Here is a 24,172-nt window from a genome sequence, read left to right on the forward strand (position 1 = left end):
TCCAATCAACTATGGGTATGCACTCTATTAACTCTCTCATCCAAGTACTAACCAGGTCCCCAATCCACACCCTGAGCTCCACCCCTTAGCCTCTGAGGCAGGGGCATTTAGGGCCATTCTGCCTAATCTCTATCTTTTCTTGTTAGGGGTGAAAGTCATACAACCTAAAAGTTCAGTGTATTTGATACTTTAACTTTCATTTTTCCTGAAAACTTTCACCTTCTTTGTGGGGTGGGTGGGTTTTGAGACAGGGTTTCTCTGTGTAGCTATGGAGCCTGTCCTGGAACTAGCTCTTGTAGACCAGGCTAGTCTCCAACTCACAGAGATCCACTTGCCTCAGCCGCCTCAAGTGCTAGGATTAAAGGCGTGCCACCCCATTCCTGGCTGAAAACTTTGACTTTCCTAAGAGCTCCATCAGCAGGAGCTCAGCATTGGAGGCCTCTTTAAAAAAAAAAAAAACAAAAACAAAAAAAAAAAAAAAAAAAAAAAAAAAACAAGCAGTGCTCTCGGTCGCTGTCTGTTTGTTTCTCCCATCTTGTGAATTCGTTTTCTAGGTACTGCTCACGAGTACAGTTCCTGCCCCGATGACGCAATTTTCCAAAGCTTGGCTCGAGCATACTCTTCTTTCAACCCAGTCATGTCGAACCCTAATAGAACTCCCTGTCGAAAGAACGATGATGATAGTAGTTTTGTAGATGGAACGACCAATGGTGGTGCGTGGTACAGTGTACCGGGTGGTGAGTTTCCCCTTTCCTCTCTGATTTCGTGAACTTGGCTTCCTTTAACTACCATGTAGACTCAGAAAGCCGTTTCCATCTATAGAATTGTCATTAAAAGAAAAAAAAAAAAAAGATGGAACTTAACAGCTGTCTCAACAAAGTGATTTTTACATATTAGTTTGTTTTTAATTGATTTAAAAATCGAGGTGCTGATGTCTGAAGGAGTACACTGGGAGAACAGAAACTGAACGTTGGTACCGGCCCCTTTTCAAGTTGAGCCTTCTGCAGTGAGAGGGAGCCCTTATAGTAGGCGAGCCACACCTTTCATTGTAAACAAATGTGCATAGAGACTATGCAACAGTCTTTAGCAGAGGTTGTGCAGTGGTTTGACTGAGAATGGCTTCCATAAGCTCATACACTTGAATGATCACTCTCTAGTTGATGGGACTGTTGGGACACATCTTCCCCCATAGTTCAGGCAGCACCTGGGGTCTCCCCTGGACTGCTGCAGACTCTGCAGAACTTATATTTGCCTACAGCCCATCAATGTTGTGAGAACAGAAGGGAGCTTGAAGCATCATTTTCCCAGTCAGGAGCAGAAAGATGCTTCTAGCTTTGACCAGATGCACTCTGTAAAGGACCCACATTATAATGGACATGAAGTCATCTCCATTAGAGAAGAGGGTCATCTTGGGCTGTCCCATTGTTTCTGGGCTGTCAGAAAGGATTGGGGGTTTGACCTCCCAAACCATGTAGCTCTTGTCAGCCATTCTCCAGGAAGTAGGGGTGGAGTCAATTATCCACTTTTAGCAGTCAACACAATAATTTGTTGGTCAGTACTCTGGCTGCAGGAAAGCAATATAGTAGGCAACAGCTCCCCCAGTAAATCTGAATGATAATCTAATTAAAATTATTCTGAGTGTCAAATCTTCTCTGTGGTTCATATTGCAGTATACTTCATATTATGTCTAATACAAAGTAGATATGCCATGTTTATTGAATTAATATGTTATATTTCATATACTATATATGTGTATATATGTATATATATATGTAGATCATATATATGTATATATATATACATATATATATATCTTATATCACATACTAGGAGCCCTAATCCCTCAGTAATACACTTTGATGTTGGTTGGGTTTAGGAAGGAATAGCACAGCATGTCATGTCACCTCATTAGAATCACCCATACATAGAAAGGCAGCTTAGAGGGGTGCACATTTCTTTACTAGGTCAAGGGATGTAGTCTTTAAGCTTGTCTCTCCTGAAGTCTATTGAGCACTGTGCAATGTGGATAGCATCTGCTTTTGTTCCCACCCTACAGCATGGATGCATTAAGAAAACTGATCATTTAAGACACAAGAGTTTGTGCTTTTAAATCAGGAATTGCCTAAGTGTGTTTTGGTTCATCCATGAGAGGATATTTCTGTGCAGATTCTTGTAGGGTTAGCTTTTGACTTAAGCTGTCACTGTGTGCACATATTGACTCTCCATTTGTCGCTTGCACAGGAATGCAAGACTTCAATTACCTGAGCAGCAACTGCTTTGAGATCACTGTTGAGCTCAGCTGTGAGAAGTTCCCACCTGAAGAGACTCTCACAAGCTATTGGGAAGACAACAAAAACTCCCTCATCAGTTACATGGAGCAGGTAAACCCAGTGTCTGGCATTGGCTGATAGAGCAGTCTTTAATGGTGCAGTATGTTAGACCCATAAAATGGGTTGTGTTCAGGGGGTTCATTTGAATGCAGATGCTAGTATGGGAAACAGGTATCTGTAGTGTCTCAATTAGAAGTTAATTTGCCATAGGTTTTATGGTTCAAGACTGCTCACTGAGAACTGACTACACTGGAGAACTGTCAAATGAGACATCTTCATTTCCTACATTCATACTGTGCCAATCAAGGACAATCTTAAGAGACTCACTTAGCTGATCATCTTGGGCCTTTTGAAGTGACCTAGGCAAGGCTAGGCTATGAGCAAGGTGAATGAATCATGCAGGTGTAGGAGTGCCTGTGTGAGCCTCCTGGGTTTTGTGCCCCAAATGCGTCACTCATCTCTCACTAGCTCAACTGGATCTCAGGTGAAAATTTACTGAGCCCTGAGTACTTTTCAGCCATTGTTATGAATGCCTTACATGCAATCATTGTGTAATTAGTCCTTGCAGCAATTCTGTGAATCACATGAGGTCACAGCCACCACTCTCATCTGTGAATTAGATGAAGAATTTGAGACCAAAGAGGGGGATCAGTTTGCTAAAGACTTGAATCCAGGAAGTCTTGTTCTAGAATTGTCCTGCTGAAACTGTCTTTCAAGACAAAAACCTGATACACACAACTTAGGAGAGAAAGAGTTTATTTTGTGTCAGAATTTCAGGTATTGGCACATTGTTGTGAGGAAGTCAGGTGGCAGGAATGTGGACCAGCTCCTCATGCCCACAGTCAGGAGCAGAGGGGACACATGCATGCATCTGCAGGTTGCTTAGTTTCTTTACTCTTACAGAGTACCTACAGGATGGTATTTCCTACTTTCAGGCTGGGACTTTTTACATCAATATAATTAATTAATATAATCTAGAAAATCCATAGGAGTCTTGCCCATAAGCCAACCTCTCCAGGCAATTTCTTACTAATACTCTCCCCAGGTGATACTACATTGTATCAAGTTGACAAATGCAATTAACAATCACAGTGATTTATGAATATAAATACATATGGAAATATACACATAAAACCAATGCTTGATTTTGTTTGTTTGAAACAGGTTCTTACTGTGTAGCTCTGGCTAGCCTGAAATTCACTGTGCAGACCAGGCTGGCCTCAAATTCAGAGATCTGTCTGCTTCTGCCTCCCAAGTGCTAGGATAAAAGTGTGTGTCACCATGCTCTAAAACCAATGATTTCTTAAAAAGAAAAATTTTAGGGATTATTTGACACATGTCAGGTAATCATATAATACCTTGTCAAAGGGGATCTATAAAATAGATCTACCAATGATGGATTTGAGTAAAGAACACCTATTCTATAAGATTTTTTTAAGAGATCAAAATAGTAGTTTTCTGCTGCAAGCAAACATTACAGTTTTCGGATAAGTAATATTTGAGAATGGTGATCCATATTGATTTTAGAATAACTTAGTAGGAATGCCTGCAGGGTACTATGAGGGAGCTGTTTCTCTGAGGTCAAAAGTTAACTGTTTTATTTTATTATGTATTTATTTTGGTAGAAGAAGTCATGTGGGCTCATTGGGTTCTCCACTTAGATATCAAAGGATGCTTTCCTGATAAGACATTTAGATCTCATTTGTCCATTTTTTCCCCCAACACAAATATATGCAGCTACTTTTATATTCCAGGAACCCTGGGGATGTGGTTGCAGAGAGCTCCTTACTGAAGGGTCTGAGGTAGTGCTGTCATAAACATAAGTACCAATTTCAAAAAGCTGCAAATGCTGAAGTAAAGCTTAATTAACTACAAGGGTAACTGCAATGGTTGGGCACAGAAGCCTCAGTCATAGCAGTTTAGGAAAACTCCTCTTGGAGCTGGATGTAAGATTCCCCTATGGTTACTACCAATAAGGTTGTCATCTTGAACACCAGTTAAAAAAACAGGTTCTGCTGATGCTTAACTCATCCCTTCCGAAGTATAATACAAACCTAAACAAAACATAAATCCATTCTACTGGGAAAGAGAATTTTTGCCCTTTCAATGTTGTGGCTTCATCTGATGGCAGAATCGTGTTGAGAACAGAAGGATGGAGTCGTGTGGTGCTGTTTCAGGTCATTTGGAAGAAGAATTTGCTCTGATCTGGCATCAGATTAGATGGCCGTGTTGCAAGCTGTGCAGAAACAGGAAGAGGTCTTTATGATGAAAGCACCCAGCCTAAGCCCAGGAATTCTCCAGTTTAGGAACTGAGGGTGGATGAACGCTCAGGAAGACTGCCAGCAGTTCTCTGTTGTAATCATTTTCTTGACAGCGGTGCGGATTAGGCACTGAACACCTGGGCCTGAGATCTAAGTAAGACCTATGTTCCCACCTCCTGCCAAGTAGGTGATTAGGTCTAGTTTTGTTGTTGGTGCAGAGAACATATCCTGCAGAGTTTTAACTGGGATGTTTTCTGGAACTCAAATTGTAAAGCTGATTAGAGCCAATAGCTAGTTAAGAAAAGCTCCCCCTTCAACAACTTTGGAAGATCCCAATTCTCAAAAATTCTCAAGGAATTTCTCAGACTGCTTCATCAAGCACTCAAGTCAAAGGAGTCCAAGGATCCTGTTACATCAGGTGTGACTGTCCTGTCTTGCAGGGAATGACTCCAGTGTGCAAGCAATTTGGGTGACTGACACTATGGAGGTGTTAAAATGTGACCAGTACAAAGAGAACCCAGAGTATCTGCCTCTGTATCCAGGGGAGTGGAAATGTCCTAAAGTCTGGGGAGAGATTAGCACAGGAGGGGAAAGGAGTAGGAAAGCAGCTTCTCCAAGCTGCAGTGAAATCTGAGCTCTGTGGTTTCTTTGCAAAAAACCATAAAATGGTATCGGTTTCTAGTCTGAATTCCCATCAATGCAGTTCCAATCACGTGTGACATTTCTTCTGGTTATGTATTGCTACAGTAGGAGTTTTCAAACAGAAAGTTTTCTCCATTGGGGGGAAAAATAAAGTTGAAAGAGTTGTAAAAACATTGACTTATCAGGCAAATTACTCGTAATTGATGTATAAGAAGATGTTCAGAGACAGGAGGACATCTGTTTGTTTGCATAGAGACTAAGTCAGCATAGAGAGTTCCAGGACAGACAGGATACAAAGTGAGACCCTGTCTAGAGAAAAACAAGAGAGTTCAATGTTATCTTCCTCTTTTTTTGAGGCTAGAGAGAGCTAGGCAGTTGAGAGCACTTGCTGCTCTTAAAGAGCACCCAGGGTCAGTATCCATATGGCAGCTCACAACTGCAAAAATTTACACACACACACACACACACACACACACACACACACACACACAGAGAGAGAGAGAGAGAGAGAGAGAGAGAGAGAGAGAGAGAGAGAGAGAGAGAGAGAATCTAACAGGGGGAAAGGCATTTGTTATTTAAACGTGTGTTTCACTGCGTATTCTAAGTCCTAAGTGGTTGGTACAAACAGAAAAAGTCATGAACATATTTGTGCCTAATAGGAACTCATCACATGTTTTTTGTGTGATTCCATGACTTACTTTTCAATGATGAGGGATTTTAAAGTTTCATTTTTTTTTTTTTTTTTTTTTTGTGAAGCTTCACAAAAAATCCGTGATGTCAAAATTACAATATCTCAAGATGGAAAAAGTGCTTCTGGGCAAGCAATCCTTACAAACTAGGGTCATTTCCAATTTTGTTTATCAGTTCTCAAAAATCCCTCGGCCTGGTTAGGAAGTTTCCAATTTGTGCTATGTCTGGTTTCCTGGGATCTCTGGATATATTCCTGCACCCTTTCTACCATCTGTCTGATGAGGAATAACTCTCTCACCTTTCCATTCAGCAACCTAACCTTCAAGCTTCTTAGCTCCAAGTGAATGGTTTCCACTATTTCAGTTTTGGTTGGCCAGTTGAGAAACAAAAAACAAAAAAGAAAGTAATCAGAAACAAACAAACAAACAAACAAAAAGTAAGAGCTTCTCTAGGCCCCAAACAAAAATGTAGGATGATTTCTTCTCCTCCCACTAAACTAGTTCCCATCAAAATTTTCCTTCCCATCCTTAATTGGTATCCAATTTTCAGTTGTTCCGTTCATTTATCTATCACTCCCTTACTTTCAGTCAAAACCATATGGTTAATGAGCTTAATGCAAAGGTAGGCACAGTTCACAATGCTATAACAGGTATGTATAGACGACCCTGTTTGGGAGAGACGGTGCTAGAATATTCGGAGGCTAAAACATCACGAATACAACAGGCTTTTTTTGTTATCCAGAATGTCCTTCAAATCTGAAACAGAACACGACACTCATTCTCAGAAGGTGACTTCTCATTTGTTTGAGAAAAATCCCGGGAAAGAATGCACATAAACATTCACTGGCAGTTTGTGCCTGTTCTGTCCTGGAAAATAAGGGGATGCTTGACATGAAACATTTTAAAGCCATTTTTATTATGATTTTTTTTTTTTTTTTGGCTGTGTTTTGACCTTCACAGATACACCGAGGAGTTAAAGGATTTGTCCGTGACCTTCAAGGTAACCCGATTGCCAATGCAACCATCTCCGTGGATGGGATAGACCACGATGTCACTTCCGGTGGGTTTTTCCTTTTTTCCTTATTTTATTTATTTATTTATTTATTGCTTTGATCTGGAGGCAAGCACTATAAAAATGAACACAACTACTAATTATTACAATTTTAATTATACATCAAGCCTTAGTATAGCAGTTAATTAGCTTCATCTGCCTTTTCACCCACTAGGCCCCTCTTGTTGTCTGTGAGAGTAAAGAAGCACAGTAAGTGTGCAGCGTGTAGAAATCTTGAGCCAGCAGGTGGAGCCCTTTTCCCAGAGTGGGAGGTCATATGTCTGCTGCCTTGCCTAATTGGGAGCTGTGGAGGTTAAACACCCAGCATTTGCGAGTATCCCGAATGCGTTTCTATCAAGCTCACTTTATTTTAACCATCACCCACTGGAATCCTTCAGCCAGATGACAGAGACAGAAACAAGAACATTCTTCTTGGTCCTTAGAGCTGTTTAACCTTTATTTTCCAAAGCCTCATTGTCATGTAAAATTCATTAATACATTTATTCCACAATATTCATCCCTACCCCACCAAGTCTGGAGATGCTTTTCAGTCAGCATTCTAGAAGCCATGCCAGGATCCCACTCCCCTGCTCACCTGGCAAGGGTAGGTTCTAAGCCTGATGCCCTCTGGCCACAGGATATTTGTTCTCCAGAAATATTATTTTCTCTGCACTCCATGATGCAAAGTAGAGGGGAGGGGGACTCTAATCTAGGGAATAATTCCTGGAAAGGAATGAAACAGAGGATTTGTAAGTGTTACAGCTTTGATGGGAAAGCTTCCCCCAATAAAATGTTGCAGCTCTGAAGGGAGATCCCTAACCCATGAGGAAAGGGTTCCCCACTGCAAGTTTTAGCTCTCTGAGGAGAACAGGCTGTCTCTAGCAAGTGTTGCAGCTCTGAAAACAAAAGGTATCCTGGAAGTCTGGAGCCAAGGAATAACACAAAGTCTCACAGTACGACACAATTCACACAAGGAGAGATTTATTGGGAGTGACATAAGAGGGTGGCTGCCCCTGCTCCATGGGAAGCAGAAGGGAATTGAACAGAGGACAGGCTTATCTAGGATTTTTTTTTGGGGGGGGAGAGTTTTCCAGGGTGGAGATTTCCAGGGTAGGGAATGGTGAGATATCAAGTCCTGAGCTTGAGGTAAACCCAGGTATTGGTGGATTTTGGTGGGTTTTGAAACGTGGATGTGTGCTTGGATCTTTTATACTACAGTTTTTTTTTTTTTTTTTTTTTTTTTTGCGATTAAGAGCATACAAAGGAATGAGAAATGAACCCTAACATAGAAAGTGAAGTGTGTCCTCCTGGAAGCCCAGAGGTGCTTCAAGAGGAAGAGAGAATGGTCAGTGATATCCAGTAAGATTGGCCTTGTGAGTGAATCATTGGATTTGGCAGCATGGAGACTGTTGACCAAATCTCTATCAACAAAGTGGGTGTCATGAGGAGAGCTGGTCCAGGCAAGTCTAGGGAGAGAAGCTTGAGTGGCAGAAAATAGTCTCATTTCAGTGAAATGTTTCTGTAAAGCACAATTATAAATGCATTACTGACAAAAGGGAAAAACTGGGCATTCAGGAAGATAGGGAATTAGGGGACTTTTAGGGATTGAAAAATTTTTGGGGGGATTTTTTTAAATGATAAAATAACTTGTAGAGCACCAATTAAGAGTGAGGATGAGGGGCATGATTTAGAGGCACAGTCAAAATTGAGAGCGTAAACTGCCCGGTAGGCACATGTTACTCAAAGTGTGGGCCCCTTGGAGGCTTCAGCATCACCCTGGGGGTGAGGGACGAAGAATCCAAGGTCTTATCTCTGAGGTAGTCAATCAGACCTTGTATTTACCAACTTCCCTGTTTGAGTGACATGCTCCTGAGTAAGAGAAGAACTGATGAAGAAAACGGGAGATTGCTTGGTCAGGGAGGCGTGGAAGAAAGCTACCACCATGTACCCGAGCAAGGATGGTGTTTAAAGACTGCAAACTGGTCACCATCAGTGTTTGCCCAAGCTTCTTACAGTCATATTGGTGTAAACAGAGTATAGAGTGGAAAATTTCCAAGGCTGGTGGTTTGCCATGGGTGTTAGATCAAGGGAGAAAGACAGATGAGCTCAATGTTAGGAGCTATGGGACCCAGTCTAGGTTTAGAAGAAGAAACCTAGGAAACTGAAAGCTATTGGATCATAGTTCTGCTTTAGAATTCCAAACATAGCTCCGGGATGGCACTGCAGACCAATGTCTTGCAAATCTCTAGAACTCAAAATTACTGACAAGGACCCAGGGGATTCTAATGCGGTTATCTTGGGGCTATGCTGTGTAAAACATTGGTCTAGAAGATTCTTGGGACCTGAGCTCTTTGCCTGGTAAGAGTGAAAATACCATGCCCAGGTGGTACTTACCATTTCTCCAAATTCTTACCCATGGTACTCCTGATGTGACCAGAAGACTCAAATATGATAAGGCTTATTAAATATTTAGTATGGGTATCTCTGATCTAGTTCTAAGACATGAGGCTTGTGGGAAGATGCTTGTCCTCTTTTCCCTAGAATTTCTTCAGAGTAAGGACTCTCTGGAAGTCAACTGAGCTAACAATGTTGGTGTGACTACCCTTTCACATGTGCCTGGCTTTGATGTTCTCTTTCCTGCAGCTAAGGATGGGGATTACTGGCGGTTGCTTGCACCTGGAAACTACAAACTTACAGCCTCAGCTCCTGGGTACCTGGCAATAACAAAGAAAGTGGCAGTTCCTTTCAAGCCTGCTGTTGCAGTGAGTAGTCATGGAAATAGCTGAGAATATTATCCTAATTAATCTAATGATAACTCAACACTTGCCACTGTCAAACATACCCTACAAGGTAGACACCATTATTATCCCCATTTAACAGATGAGAAAACAGAGGTCTAATAAGGTTAGATGGCTTGATCATGGTCTTTGGCTTTTTGAAGAGTCTCATAAGAACACAAAACTATACATAAAATATTGCTTTTATCTTTCTAACTTTGATTTCAATATAAATGGGGTTCTGTTCCAATTACCTTTCTATTCGTAGAGTCCAGCACAGTGCATTACTCAATATGTATTAGAGAAAATGCCAGTATGATAATCTTAGGCATTAACTAACATCTCTTAGGAATACAGAATGAGGGGTAGGGAGATGACTCAGCAGGGAAACATTTGCTCCCTAAGTGTGAATACCAGAGTCAGGCCCACAAACCCCAAAGAGTATCCCACAAATATGTCAACCCCCTGGGATTCATGCCCAGCAGACATGGCAACCCACCTGGAATCCAGTGCTTGGTAGGAAGTAATGGGGGACTCTCAGCAAGCTGCCAGCTAGCACAAAAAATAAAAACCGAGAGATAGATATTGGGGTTCAAGTTTCAAGCGGAAAATCAGAAAAGCAAAGTAGCCAAGCCACTAGCTTCTTAATTCTACCTCAGGCTGAATGGGCTGATCCTGTTTCCATGAGCTCTCACCAAGCCTAATTCTGCTGCCTCTCCTCAGCATGGTTGGAGAATCAATGTCTTCTTATCCTCAATGTGGCTGGAGATTGAATGCCAGCTCTGAGACCCTGTTCCTATCTTAAATACCTTTTATGAGTCCTGGAATTAAAGATGTGAGCTTTGTTTCTCTTTCAGACTTATTCAACCCTGTGTAGCCCTGGGTGGCCTTGAACTCAGAGAGATCCATCTGCCTCAGTCTATGAGTCCTGGGATTAAAGGTGTGTGCCACCACGGTCTGGCTTCTGTGGCTAACTAGTGTGGCTGCTTTGATATTTTAATCTCTAGTGGCTTTAATACATTATAAATAAAGTATCACTATGGCACACCAGTTAACTCTGTATCCTGCCCCAGTGAATAAGGTGGGAAGCAACAGGAGACTGCTGATGTCAACCCCAGGACCATATGGTAGCCTGAAGAATTTCCAGTAAAAAGACTTGCTTGAGAATAACTACACTGTAATTTTGTTTATATATCAGGGTTTTATGCATGTGAGCACATATGCCCTTGCATACATATATATATATGAGGCTTTGAGACCTGGAAACAGGGTAGCTCTAGGAACAGGCTGGGAAAGGGTCAACTCTTTTCCTCCCTAGTTTTTCAAATAGTCTGAGGATGTAGTGAGCGAAATCTTACACCCAAATATGCAGGTATTGAAGTAGGCATATATGTAAGATACATAAGTAGGAACACTTAGTTCCATGTAGAACAGGAGATGCAGGTGGACTGGGTGGGGACTGTGACTGGATCCTCATTCCATATGTAGATTCTCTATAAACTGGAAGGTGACTCCCCGCAAAACCCCCTACCCAACCCCCTTTCCCCATTCACCAGGGCAGCAGCTTCGATTTGTGATTTTGAGGGTCTCTAATAAATTCATGATCTCAAAAACAGCACTTTGTGGACAAGTCACCAGCATACTGAGCTGTATTCTATTAGGTCAAAACCCAAGCAGGACAAAATTCAAGGCTGATGGGCAGAGCTCCTGAGATAAAGTGTTACCCTAAATGTGGAGAGAGTGGCTATGGGTTTTCTGAAGCTATAGTTGTTTTAAAGCTATTACATTTCAGCACATTCCAAGAAGAACTGACTTCTGAATTTTGTTCCTATAAAAGTATGTTTTGTTTATTACAGATTTTAAAAAGTCCTCCTTTAATTTGGATGGCTAGATTGAATTTATTCTACCATATATGCTAGAAACTGCCTTCTTTCTTATATAAGCAATTTGATAGCCATCTGTATGGTTTCTCTTCTTCAGGTTGACTTTGAGCTGGAGTCTTTCTCTGAAAGGAAAGAGGAAGAGAAGGAAGAGTTGATGGAGTGGTGGAAAATGATGTCAGAAACTTTAAACTTTTAAAAAAGGCTTCGAGCTAATTGCTTTAATATATCTATATAATGTAGTAAGATGAAATGTTTGGCTCTTTTATTTTAGACTGTGTGCAGTTAATATTTAACACTCATTTATTTTAATCATGTAAGTAGCGACTGATATTACTTAAATATACTCAGACAAAAACATAAAGTCTCCATCTACTTCATTCTCATTAGCATTAGCTTCCCCACATGGCTTTAAAATATGACCCTTTTAATGTCCCACAATGGTTGCCATGAAAAAGCCACCAGATGCAGGCTGGAGTTGTGAGCACTGTACTGCAAGAATTACATAGTTCTGTATCAGTTGTCATTTGTCTCTTGTGCTGATTTGCTGTATAAGCATGATCCTGTTAATGCGCTTCTGCTGGGAAGAAAATGTATGTGTTTCAAAGTGGCTTTGAGCAGAATGAAAACCTACTTCTGGCCTGTACTTTAAAGAGTGCTCTTGTTTTATTAGTCGGCCTGTTAATGCCACTCCAGAGTTTGGGCTTTTTGTCCTGATTGCAGATTGGCCCAGAATTGCATTGTGAATGAATAAAGGTTAAATAAAATTCCATGGTGTTCTTGTTCTCTATGATTTTTTTTCTTGTCTAATATTGTGGTTTCGTGGTGAAAAAACATTTCCTTCACTGTAGCTTCTTGCTTCACTTTTACATTGAAAAAAAAAAAAAAAATCATGCCAAGCAGCGTGCAGGCTTTGAGTGCATTATCATGTTGAGTATTTCCATGGAGTTTAGTGAAAACAATTGCATTTTTGTATTTAATTATGTCTGTATGTATGTGGCTGTGTGTGGGTTTGTGCACCTGAGTGGCTTACAAAGCTGAGAGAGGGCTTCAGATTTCCTGGTGTTAGAGTTACAGCTGGTTATTGGACTCCCAGCAATAACTGGGTGTTGTGAAGCAAGCCACTCTGCATCTCTGGATAACAACAGCACTCTTCACTGCTGTGACACCATCAATGGAACCCCTTGAGTCTATGGATCTTAATGGATCTGTTGAAGACAAAGACTTTAAATAAATATACACACAGTTATTGTGTAAGTGTGTGTGGTTATAAGGAAAATGAAAGAATGTGGAGAGAAGGAATGGCAGAGCATCCTAGATGAGATTGGATGAAAGGAGTTAGCGGTGGTCTCTTACTGTACACAAACCCAGACTTACAATATATAAGATCAGTGTAGAGACTAAGTATCAGAATGTGTGCTTGTACATGTGTGAGGCTGCTGGCAGTTGTGGTCTGGTTGTCTAATGTTCCAGGTAGAAGGATTGTGTTAAAGTAACAGCAACTGTTATGGTACTGGGATCCCGATACTTAGTGGCTTAAACAAACTAAATGTGTGTTTAATGCTCATTAAACAGTTCTAAGCTGAGCAGAAGACAAAATTGAGGTAGCTTCTCTCCACACTGTCTGAGACCATGATGACATGCCATCACCTTGGGGTGTATATCCAAGTTTCATTGGCAGTCTTCTTCAGCATAGCCAATGGGAAAGGGGGAAACAGGCCTGGAGGTGCTATACACTGACTAAATAACAACACTGACTAAATAACATGGCCTAGAATTGCATTCCTAACTGCAAGAGAATCTGGGAAATAAAGTCCAGCAGTACAACTAGAGACGTGAGAAAGCACATGCTACTACACATTGCTTAGAATTATATTCATAATATGGGAATGTCCATCTAGCAGTATTCCTACAGAGGTGAGGAGAATGCAGACTGGGTGATCATCTAACAGTCTGTCAGTTGGATGGGCTGCAGATAAAAGAGAATTATAATAGGAAAGAACACCATTTTTGAGGGACTTACCAAAAAAAAAAAAAAAATGCCCATAGGAGAGAGATGTGGGTGGTGGGAAGTAGAGCCTGGGAGACAGGCGATCTTTTAAAGAAGAACTGAAGATTTGGGATTTTGATCTGAACTGCATATTCTTTAACTGGGAAGGAAGATACTTTAAAAACCATTCTGGCTACTGGGTTGCAAATAGAAGAAAGAACAGAGACCAGGAGTCTACTGCAGTGGTCAAAAAGAAGTGACTTGGGTAGGGTTACAAGAATAAAGATAAGACATGGGTGGGGCTGTAATGTGTTTCATAAGGAGAGATGGCAGATTTTAATGAAGAATTTGTATGAATGGTGAGGGATGGTGGTTGTTAGAGATGACTTGGTTGGTGCTTGAGCAACTGGGTAGCCTCATGAAAAGAAACAGATTGGGAAGTGTGAGAGGCAAACAACTTCAGTGTAGGGGATGTCAAATTTGTGATGACAGACAAATGGAGGTGCTGCATTTTCCATGCTCAAAGTTTCCAAAAAAAGATTTAAAATTGGAGATGAGATATGGACATGACTGGCGAGAGCTCATAACTTAATCATCCAGATTGGGACACTTTGAGAATGAAAAGAGCATACTAATTATGTTCAGACAGTTGTAGTAGTTCAGAGCTCTCTGGGTAATCTGTGGTACTATTGTGGAACTAATGTCAAGTCTCTGCAGATGATTTTAAAAACCATTCAGGTATACACAATCTCCCAGGATGGAACCCTTAGAGTTAGAAAATAATAGGGCTGAACCCTGAGGAAAATCAGGGTTCTACTGCTCATGATTTTTCTATAACCCAAGACAGTTTGGCACCTGTGTAGCTGAACCAAATGCAGGACACCACACATCCATCTCTGCTCCTGTAGACCAGGCGAACAGTTACTCATATACCAGGAGCTGAGAGTGACTCTGAGTGATCTTCAGTTATCTGGGATGCCCAAGAGTATCACTTGGAAACAAATTATTGAGCTTAGGGCATACACACACACACACACACACACACACACACACACCACACACACCACATACATACATACACGCACACACACACGCACACACACATAAATACATACATATATATATATATATATATATATACATATATATATATATATATTCTCTAGACTGGCCTTCAACTTACTATGTAATCCAAACTGTCCTTTCTCTCAAAGCAATTCTCCTGCCACAACCTCCTGAGTGCTGGGGTTATAGATGAGAGCCACCATGCCTGGCTTTATGGTTGAGGTTTTAATTTCTTTAAATTTTACCTAATGTGAGGTAGATTGTGCATGGTTGGGAGCAACCTCCTTTCCATGGCTTCATGACACTTTGGTGAAGTAGCTACACTGGAATAAGACTTCAGTGCAAAGAAATATCATAATAGAGGAAGTCATTATAGATTTGAAGAGAAATCTCACACTAGGGAAATGTCCAGAGATCTAAAGGATAACCTCAAATAACAATCTAAGCAATAGTAGAGGGGCTACTGTAAATGACTTTCCCTGATAATGAGGTAGATGACTACCTTTATGCCATACTAGAGCCCGATGGAAGCTGATGGAAGTAGCTGATGGAAGCAGAAACAGACACCCATAGCTAAACACTGAGCAGAACTCCTGGAATACAGTTGCAGAGAGGGAGAAGTGACGAGCAAAGGGGTCAAGACCAGGCAACAGAGACCCACAGAGATAGCTGACCTGAACAAGCAGGAGCTCATGGACCCCAGATTAATTGCTGGGAAACCAGCATTGGACTGACCCAGATCCCCTGAATGTGAGTGTCAGTTAGGAGGACTGGGCAGTCTATGGGGCCTCTGGTGGTGGGTCAGTATTTATCCTTAGTATATGAATGGACTTTGGGAGCCCATTCCACATAGAGAGATACTTACTTCCTCAGCCTAGACACATGGAGGAGGGCCTAAGCCCTGCTCCAAATGATATGACAGACTTTGAAGATTCCCCATGGAAGGCCTCACCCTTCCTGGAGGAGAGAAGGGAGAGGGAACTGGGATTGATATATAAAATAAGCTTGTTACAAAAAAAAAAAAAAAAAAAAAAAAAAAAAGACTTCAGTCCTAACCCTCACTCATTCCTTGAGAAGTTGCTTATCCAATTGCTAGGAAACACTAGGTATGCTAATGAAGCAGAACAAGTTTATCAAAGGCCTGAAGCACTTCTGTTCCCCTTTCCTTCTAGGAAAGCTAGTGTACCTGTGCTGTTAAGGTGAAGGAGGCCGATGAGCACTGAGAATTACTAGAGTCATTGGTAGAGCTAATAATTTCTTTAAATGATTTATCAGTAAGGAAGTTGTGTTGCTATCAATCTAGTCTACTTTCCAGCTGCTTCTAAATAAAGGAATAGGAGAGACAGGTCTTATGTGTTGAACCCCTAAATTCCTCAGGGACATAACACATCGCTCCTTTTTTCTAAAGATATTTGGTGTGGTTTTTAATGAAAGGTTGAGGCAGGCAAGGGCATTGGAGATGTAAGTGAAGGGTTACACACATGTGGGTTAAAAGTAGACAAGTCAAGCTGCTCTAAGTAACACAAATCAGAAAGGGAGGGGCATGGGAAGTCAATTTTAATTCAATAACACATTTTGAACTTCCTTTTCTCATGGACAATGAAAACCAGACACATCACTGTGCAGGGAATAGTTACAGAGACTGAATTCAAGTTCCTGACATAAACAAAGAGAAACATTATTTGCAGAGACAGAACTCTGAACTTTGGTATTCATATTTTATTTATACAGACAGTCTCTGAAATCTTCCCATGATTTCATGTGGGAAGCTAAAAAAGAAAAGAGAGAGAGAAAATAAAACAGCATTATTTAATCCAGCATGTTGCTCAGCTTGTCTTTTCAAGGTTCTCAGGAGGATCATCTTCTGTGGTCACATTTGGATGGCATTTGGTATTTCTGCCTCAAAAATGTCAAGATAGAAGGTTCCCTGACTTTCATGTCTCACCTTGAAAATATATGACATCCTAGTTTAGATATTTTAAAATAAATGGCATCTAGATTTTTATAAATACCCCAATTTCTTCCTGCATCCTCTCTCCCCGCTCTTTCCACTTACCCATTCTCCCTTCCTTCCTTCCTTCCTTCCTTCTAGATGATTGCTGTGTGTATGAATTGACTCAATTCTGACTTGAGTTTCCAGGGTAGTGTTAAATGTTTTTAATGTGCTTACTTTATATCACTGCAAAAGTCCCCAGAAATCTGTGTCTATAAAACAGGGCAAATATCTGGCTTATCTGGGGTAAAAGGCACAAGAGTGATACATAATCTGTAATAGTGACTCTGGTGAGAAAAATCACATTGGTGAAATTTGTTGAAAGTTTTCCCGATGTCAGGTGCTACAAGACTCTAAAATTTTGGAAGGATCCTGTAGTTTTTTCTTTTTTTATGATTTTAAGCTACTTTGGCTCTTTTTGTGTTTTCTTCATTTCCTTTCTACTGTCCCCTCACCCCACCCCCCTGCTTTTGAAGATTCATTCAGATGAATGAATTACTAGATGTTGAGTTCTCTTCTTGGAACTGGAAAATCATTTTTTCTTGTTCTGAGGTATTATAACCATAACTATGAATGTCATCATCACCTTTACCTTCATCACCGTGAACATGCTCACCATCTCAGTCATCCTCACCTCCATCCCTGCCATCTGCATCTCTGTTATCACCACCACCATCCTCACCATCGTTGTCATCTTTATAACTGGGAACATCCTCAGGAGCATCCAGCTCTGTCTGTCACTGTCCTCACCATTTCTGATCAGGTATCTTGTGCTACATTCTACATTGAGCACTGAAGCACACTCTTTTCAGACTGCCTTTTATGGTAAGGACTCTTCCAGTAGTCATATGTAACCAATGAAGAGAATAATCTAGGGCTTTGAGTGAAATACCTCATCTTATTCAGCTGGTAAGTAGCAGTACCAGATTAAAGGTCCCATCAGCCTGTCTGTGAGCCCACTCTAGCTTGCTTACTTGGCATGATCTAGAGATTTTGTTTTTCTGTTTAATGTATCCAGCTGACATTTTCATGGATGCCAATGGGTATATATACTCTGGTTTCAGGCAACCCCTTATTACCTATTTTGAAAGAATATGTTTTAAGAACACCATTTAAGTAGGCGCAATGTCTTGTATTATAGCTTCTTGCCAAGAGGATTTCTGTGAGCCTAATTAGTTCAACTAATTTCCAGTAGAAATGGTCATGTTTGGCACAGATGCTACCCTTAATGAAGACAGACATGTTTCAGGGTTTACCAGGACAGGTCAGGCATTTACATCTTCTCAAGAGAGGAAGACCCAGCATCATACCCTCCCACTGTCTCCCAGCTTCCCAGTGAGGGAAGGGATTTCCTTGGAGGCCATTCCAACGATGGTTCTGGTTGAAGTCTTGTCTTATAGTTATAGTCAGGGGAAACCCACAGAGGTTGGCTACACAAAATGAAGTATAGGAGTTCTTAGATCAGGTGGGAACTGATGCCAAAAGGATCTGAAGACAAAGCCAGTCACTCACAACCCTGCATGGTGAATCTCTGCTTAGGGAATAGTCTAGAAAGAAGACTGGCAGGAAACTGATGCCAAAAGACCTGAAGGCAAAGTCAGATACTCACAGCCATGCATGGTGATGCCCTGCTCAGGGAACAATCTAGAAAGAAAGCTGTCTGGGAGGGAGGGTCCTGTGCAGCACCTGTTAAATAAATCAGTATGTTCTAAACATTTAGGAAACTGACTGCATAGAACATGTGCTCAAAATGCAGTGTATCTATCAGGATGCACACTTAAAGATATTGTCTATCATGTGTGCACATGATTGTGTGTGCATGTGTACGTGCCAGTGTGCATGCATCTGTGTGTGAATGGTTGACTTTAATGTCTTTCTCAATCACTCCCCACCTCATTGAATGTGGAGCTCCCTGGTTAAGTTAGGCAGCAGTCTGTCTGTGCCCTTAGCCCTGGGGTTGCAGACCTCCCTTCCTCCTTTCCTCCCCCCTCCCTCCCTCCATTTCTTCATTACTTCCTTCCTCATGAGTGCTGGGGAACTAAACCCAGGTCATAATGCTTGTGGGCCAAGAACACTGGTGACTGAACCATTTCATTATCCCCTGAAACACTATCATTTTTATAATTACAAAACAAATGAAATGCCTTGATACTAAGAAACTGGTGCATGATCTAGGAAGCTAAAGGCTCACAGCTGGGAGTTCTTGCATATGAGGCAAAATCTTTGTTACTGGAAAAGTGATGTGGTATAATATTGGGCTAAAAAGAGTCCTTGGTTCCATTTAAATATTCCTGTTTCAGATCAATTGAGTTCGGGTGTCTGCACTTGACAAGCCTGGCAGAAGTCTTGAAGGAACAGCAGTGAGGACAATGCAAGGAAACTGGTGGGATTCCATGGAGAATAATAGTGAGAACCACTCACAGCAGTCCTTGAATGCATCTGAAAAATGAGATGTATATTTTCTATTTTAATTGTCCATTATTTAATATTAAGACAGAAAAAATGAGAGAGGGAGAGAGAAAGAGAGAGAGAGAGAGAGAGAGAGAGAGAGAGAGAGAGAGAGAGAGAGAAAGTGAATTGTTAAAAGTTGTTGACTAAAGTTGATGTTTCTGAAGAACAGTCACCAGGCATCCACTGGAGATGAAATGGTGTAAGACAAGGAAGTTTGCCCAGATGTTCTGGTTCCTGGAATGTGAGTGTCTACCTGCAGGTGCTTGCTGAGAGGGAGAATGCTGGAGGAGTGTAGCAGGCGAGGAGGAGCACACATCTAAACAAAGATGGTCCAATGTGAACTTTAAACGAAACCAGAGCTGCATCACCAACAAATGATCAGCACCAACAAATGATCAGCACTGACACAGCCACATTGCTCCTTGTTTTACTTCATAAACTCCTGTGGAACCTAATATTTGCCTGTCGTAATTGCTATAAAACTAAGACAAATTTAGTCTTTTCCGTGTGCTTTTTTTTTTCAAAGTTAAACATGGCAGAGTCCTGCTCTTCAAATTATTCATGGACCAACTGACAGATTAACAGTGTATTTAGAGAATTCCTAAGAAGCCACTAGTTTATTAGTCTAAAACAACACACATCAGGGAAAATGATAGGCCCTTTTATGGGTAGCCAAATCATTGGTTTGAGGATCAAGTTTCCTGAGTTTGAATAATAATACATTCCTTAGAATTTTCTAGTGGATTCTCTGATTACAGTTGCTCTTTCTTCTTACATCAGCTTATGGCTATTCCAGAAATTTCTGAAAAGTCAGACTCACCCTGTCAAGCCCACTTCTTGTCCCTGCTCTAGCAATGGGGCCATGGAAGTCAGGGACTCAGTAGCCACCCCCCATCAGTTACCCAGGGCTGTCTTTTGCTGTAGAAACATCATTCAAGCTTTTACCTTGGTTGGTTTTAAAACTAAAATTCCAAGAGTAAGATGGTAAGACAAAAGCAATCTTATCAGGGCCCCCTGTCTCTGTTGCAATGGCTTCTGGGGTTTCCTGAATTACTGCTGTGAGATTTGGGGTCTGATTAAAGCTGCAGGTGGTACAGCACTCTTTGCTTAACCCAAGATGCCCTGCTGTGTGTATTAAACACGCAGATCTACTGTGAAGCCAATGCTGTCTGACATTAAGGTAAGGAGGGACCTCCAGTGTGACCACTGGAGTTCAGTGGACTGAGCTGACAGGCAGATAGAAGGAGAGGGATTACATGCGGGAGCTTTTCTTTCAGTCATCCTTAATTAGGTCCTGCAGGATTGTGCTCACACTGACAACTGACCCCCATCCTCCCCTCCTTCCTTCTCCTTTTCTTGCCATGCTGGGATTGAACACAGGGCTTCATGCGCAAGCACTGAATTCCATCCCGGCACCACGAATGTGGTTTTCATGTTTCTTTTCTTTCAACAATATAGAAGGGAGGATGGAGTTCTGGTAATCACAGCACAGCAGTCTGAACCCACAACTTCGTTCCAGAGGTGACAGAGCTGACTTGTGAGGGGCCTTCGTGTGGGATATTTAAGGTGATAGGTCGCATGACCTCTATTGACATCCCAGATTCCCTGAGTTTGTACACTGTCACGGGGAGGGGAGTGCATTCGATAGGAACAGCAAGCAGCTTTGGAACTCAATAGGGCTGGGCGGTCAGCAAAATCCCCCCTAGAGAGCCTTGGAGAGGCAGAGCCGGGAGGACTATGTGTCCTCATGCTGTTATTGAGCATAACTCTGCTTCTTGTCCTTGAGGTCACCAAGTCTCATATCTATGCGTTGTATGAAAACTCTAAGGGGTCTCTAGCCCCTCACTGGGCACTGTCACTGTACTCACAATGATAGTGATTGAGTTTTTCCAAGCTTTGCTGCTGGAGCAGATTAAATGGTTCAACACACCACCCTAAGGAAGAATTTAGACAGATAGATTAGTAAAGTTAGGATAAAGTTTTTGTTAATGCTTTTGATGTAGAAAATCTTGGGGAGTAATTTAAAGTTTGGAAAGACACACTTTTAATAGTTGAGCAAGGGACTCATTGAGGTCAAGGGACAAGAACAAAGGCAGCCTGCTTGTCACCAGCTGTTGTGCCTTTCTTGCTAAAGATGGCTTGGTGATCAAAGGCAATGATTAATTCCTTGTACCCATTTCTGCCCTCAACTTCCTCATATGATTTAATCAAAATGTGGATGAGTGGGTACGCACCCTGAGGACTTAAAGTAGAAATGACTGATTGTTTTTCACATATAAAAGCTTAGATTTGTGATTCTTTTAAGACTTTTTATAAGATTACCTTTTGAAATAAATATTAAAATGATTGATCCTATTTATTTATTTATTTATTTATTTATTTATTTTTTGTGACCACAAAATGCAGCCTGCCAGTTAAAGAGCTGACTGAGAAATGTGCCTTGCTTGTTTACACTGTTTTAATCTATGACAAGTTGCTTAGGCAAGAATGTGTATGGGTCCTTGGGAATAATTTGTTTTCACCTGTAATATGCAAAATATTTAATCACTTTTTTTTTTAACTTGTATTCATTGTAACTATTCACTTGGAGAAAAGCAGAATGTAACCACATTGTAAGTTTTATATTGCTTGAAAGATTTTGCTGGGGTATATAAGCTGTTAGGAAAACAAAAGTTAGAAGGAAGACATCAGGGATGAAGTAAGGGGCAAAAATAGAAACCCTATCATGTTCAAGGTGTGTGTGTGTGTGTGTGTGTGTGTGTGTGCGCGCGCGCGTGCGTGTGTGCACGAGTGCACATACGACGTTTTTTCCCCTTTTGTTTTGCTTGCCCCAGGAAATTAAGTTTTGACCTGCTTGCTGGCCCCAGAGAATTAAGTTTTACTGCCTCAGATAAAAAAGTTGCTCACTCTATAGTTCCTAGCTGGCCTTACAGCAGCAGTTCACAAATGAACAAACAGATAACAAAAGGAAAAAAAAGTGTGTGGGGGGAATCATTATTTCCCCATCTAGGAGTTACTTTTAAACCCAGTCGTTTTGTCCATTGCTATGACAAAGTTCCTGATGCTAGGTACTTTATTTAAAAAAAAAATCAGATTATTTATAAACCAGCCTGTGAGAATCTCTTGAGATTTGGTGGGGACCTTGTAGCAAATGGCACCTTGGCAGCAGTGCTTCTGTGTGTGGGGTTGGCCTGCTGGTCACAGACAACAGGAAGTCAGGGAGTGGGGCAGGCATCATGATCTTCTATAACAAACACCCTGTCAGGAAATGACTGAGATCCCAGAAGAGGGTCATTGTTAATTACTCCTGTGGTACACTACTGATGGTCTAATTACACTGCATCATTTCCCACTTCCTCAAGGTCCTAGGACTAAGCATCTATCATGAGACTCTGTGATTTCCTCAATGCACATCCAAATTTAAGCACATTATTTGTGAGTTTTTACAACATGTGTGATGGTAGTGATTTTGTTCGTGTTTCTGTTTCCTACTCACTTGGTCCTTGGGTTTATATTTTTCTGTCAGAAACTTTCATGCCTTCCCTTCTTCATCTTTCCTTTCTTCTCTTCTGTCTTCTTTTCTCCTTGGCATCTTCTCCCTCTGTTTCTCTTACTTAGTCTATGTCAAAATTAAATTTTGCTTGGAAAAAGGTGAAGTCAACCCCCACCCCTTCTCTGGAAGGGACTTTTCAGGAGAGGTCTCCTTCAGCCCCAGACTCTCTCAGAGTAGCTTCATTGCTGGAGGCTATGTTGACCTTGTCCATGACCTCCAAAAAGCCAAAACCCCATCCCCCTGACCACAGGAACTCATGTCCCAACTCTATTCTTCTCCACCTAACTGAAATCCAGTCTCTGAATGAAACAGAACTCTAAGGAAGAGTTAGGATGCTTCCCTCACTGTTGAAGAACATGCAAAATTGTAACTAACCTACTAATTCATTAATTAACTCATTAACTAGAAGCCAGTGGGGAATAGCTCAGAATTTCAGTCAGTGTGGGAGAGTGGATGGGGCTGAGACAAGTGAACTCAAGGAATTCCAAAGGTTTGTAAGCTTCCTTGCTTCAAGGATGACTGGAAGCTTGGGGTACTGAGCACTGCCTGGATAACTAGAGATCCTGGGCACTTACTAAAGGTCTTTCCCTGTAATCTCCCAAGTCTATAAAGGAAATTTCCCATGGGATGTAAGTGAATTTTTATGTGTGTGTAGTGTTCATGCATATGTATGTATATTTGCCTGTGTGTGGCACATGTGGCACATGTGGGTGATGTGAATATGTGAATGATGTATATGGAGTCCTGAGGTAGATGTTGAGAATCATCTTTCATCTCTGTTTCATTTTGTTCAGCAAAACAGAACCCCATCAATCAAACCCAGACAAGCAGATAGTGCTAGTTAGTCTTGCTAGCCAGCTTGCTCTGGGGACCCTTCTTCTCTGCCTTCCAGGTTGGTCTCAGAAAGGTGGCCATGCCCACCTGGCACTCAGGTGGGTTCCCAGGGATCTGACCTATAATCCTTGTGTTTCCACAACAAGCTTTTTAACCACAGAGCCATTACCCCAGCCCTCAAACTAAAATCTTTATGATAATGTTAATAATGGAGCATAGGGCGACATGGAAACTCTTATATGCTGTTGGAAGGGATGAAAATAAGTGCAGCCATTATGGAAACTAGATGGGAGGTTCCTCAAAAACAAACAAACAAACAAACAAACAAAACAAATACAAAGAGAACAATTACATTTTTTGAGGAAATCTATACCTGCATTTACATTTATAAATGAAACCATATGCAGCTATTTCTAGAAGTTGTTAGCATCTCTTCTTGTTAAGCATGGAGGTGGGGTAATGTGAACTGGATTGGAATATATTCAAAGCCTAAGGAATGTGAGTTAAAATGTGAGAGAATGACTCATCTAAGAGCATGAGGGAACAAAGACAGATATTCCATTCTACTGTCTCCATTTGATTGGATTTTATTGTATTTTGTTTGAATGGTTTTTCCTCCTCCTCTTTCTCCTCCTCTTTCTCCTCCTCCTCTTTCT

The 24,172-nt window shown here is 41.2% G+C and overlaps 1 protein-coding gene across 1 annotated transcript in view; it reads left to right on the forward strand.

Annotated features, from left to right (window-relative positions):
* Positions 1-12,397, forward strand: part of Cpe (carboxypeptidase E) — a 99,052-nt gene extending 86,655 nt beyond the window's left edge. The window contains exons 5-9 of the mRNA XM_051181953.1: positions 555-737; positions 2,242-2,381; positions 6,883-6,982; positions 9,617-9,735; positions 11,731-12,397. Coding sequence (XP_051037910.1) covers positions 555-737; positions 2,242-2,381; positions 6,883-6,982; positions 9,617-9,735; positions 11,731-11,829 — 641 coding nt within the window. The 3' untranslated portion in view covers positions 11,830-12,397. The remainder of the gene's footprint in view (positions 1-554; positions 738-2,241; positions 2,382-6,882; positions 6,983-9,616; positions 9,736-11,730) is intronic.
* Positions 12,398-24,172: the final 11,775 nt, after the last annotated feature.

Source organism: Phodopus roborovskii, unplaced genomic scaffold (genome assembly GCF_943737965.1).
Source record: "Phodopus roborovskii unplaced genomic scaffold, PHOROB, whole genome shotgun sequence".
Classification (NCBI taxonomy): Eukaryota; Metazoa; Chordata; class Mammalia; order Rodentia; family Cricetidae; genus Phodopus; species Phodopus roborovskii.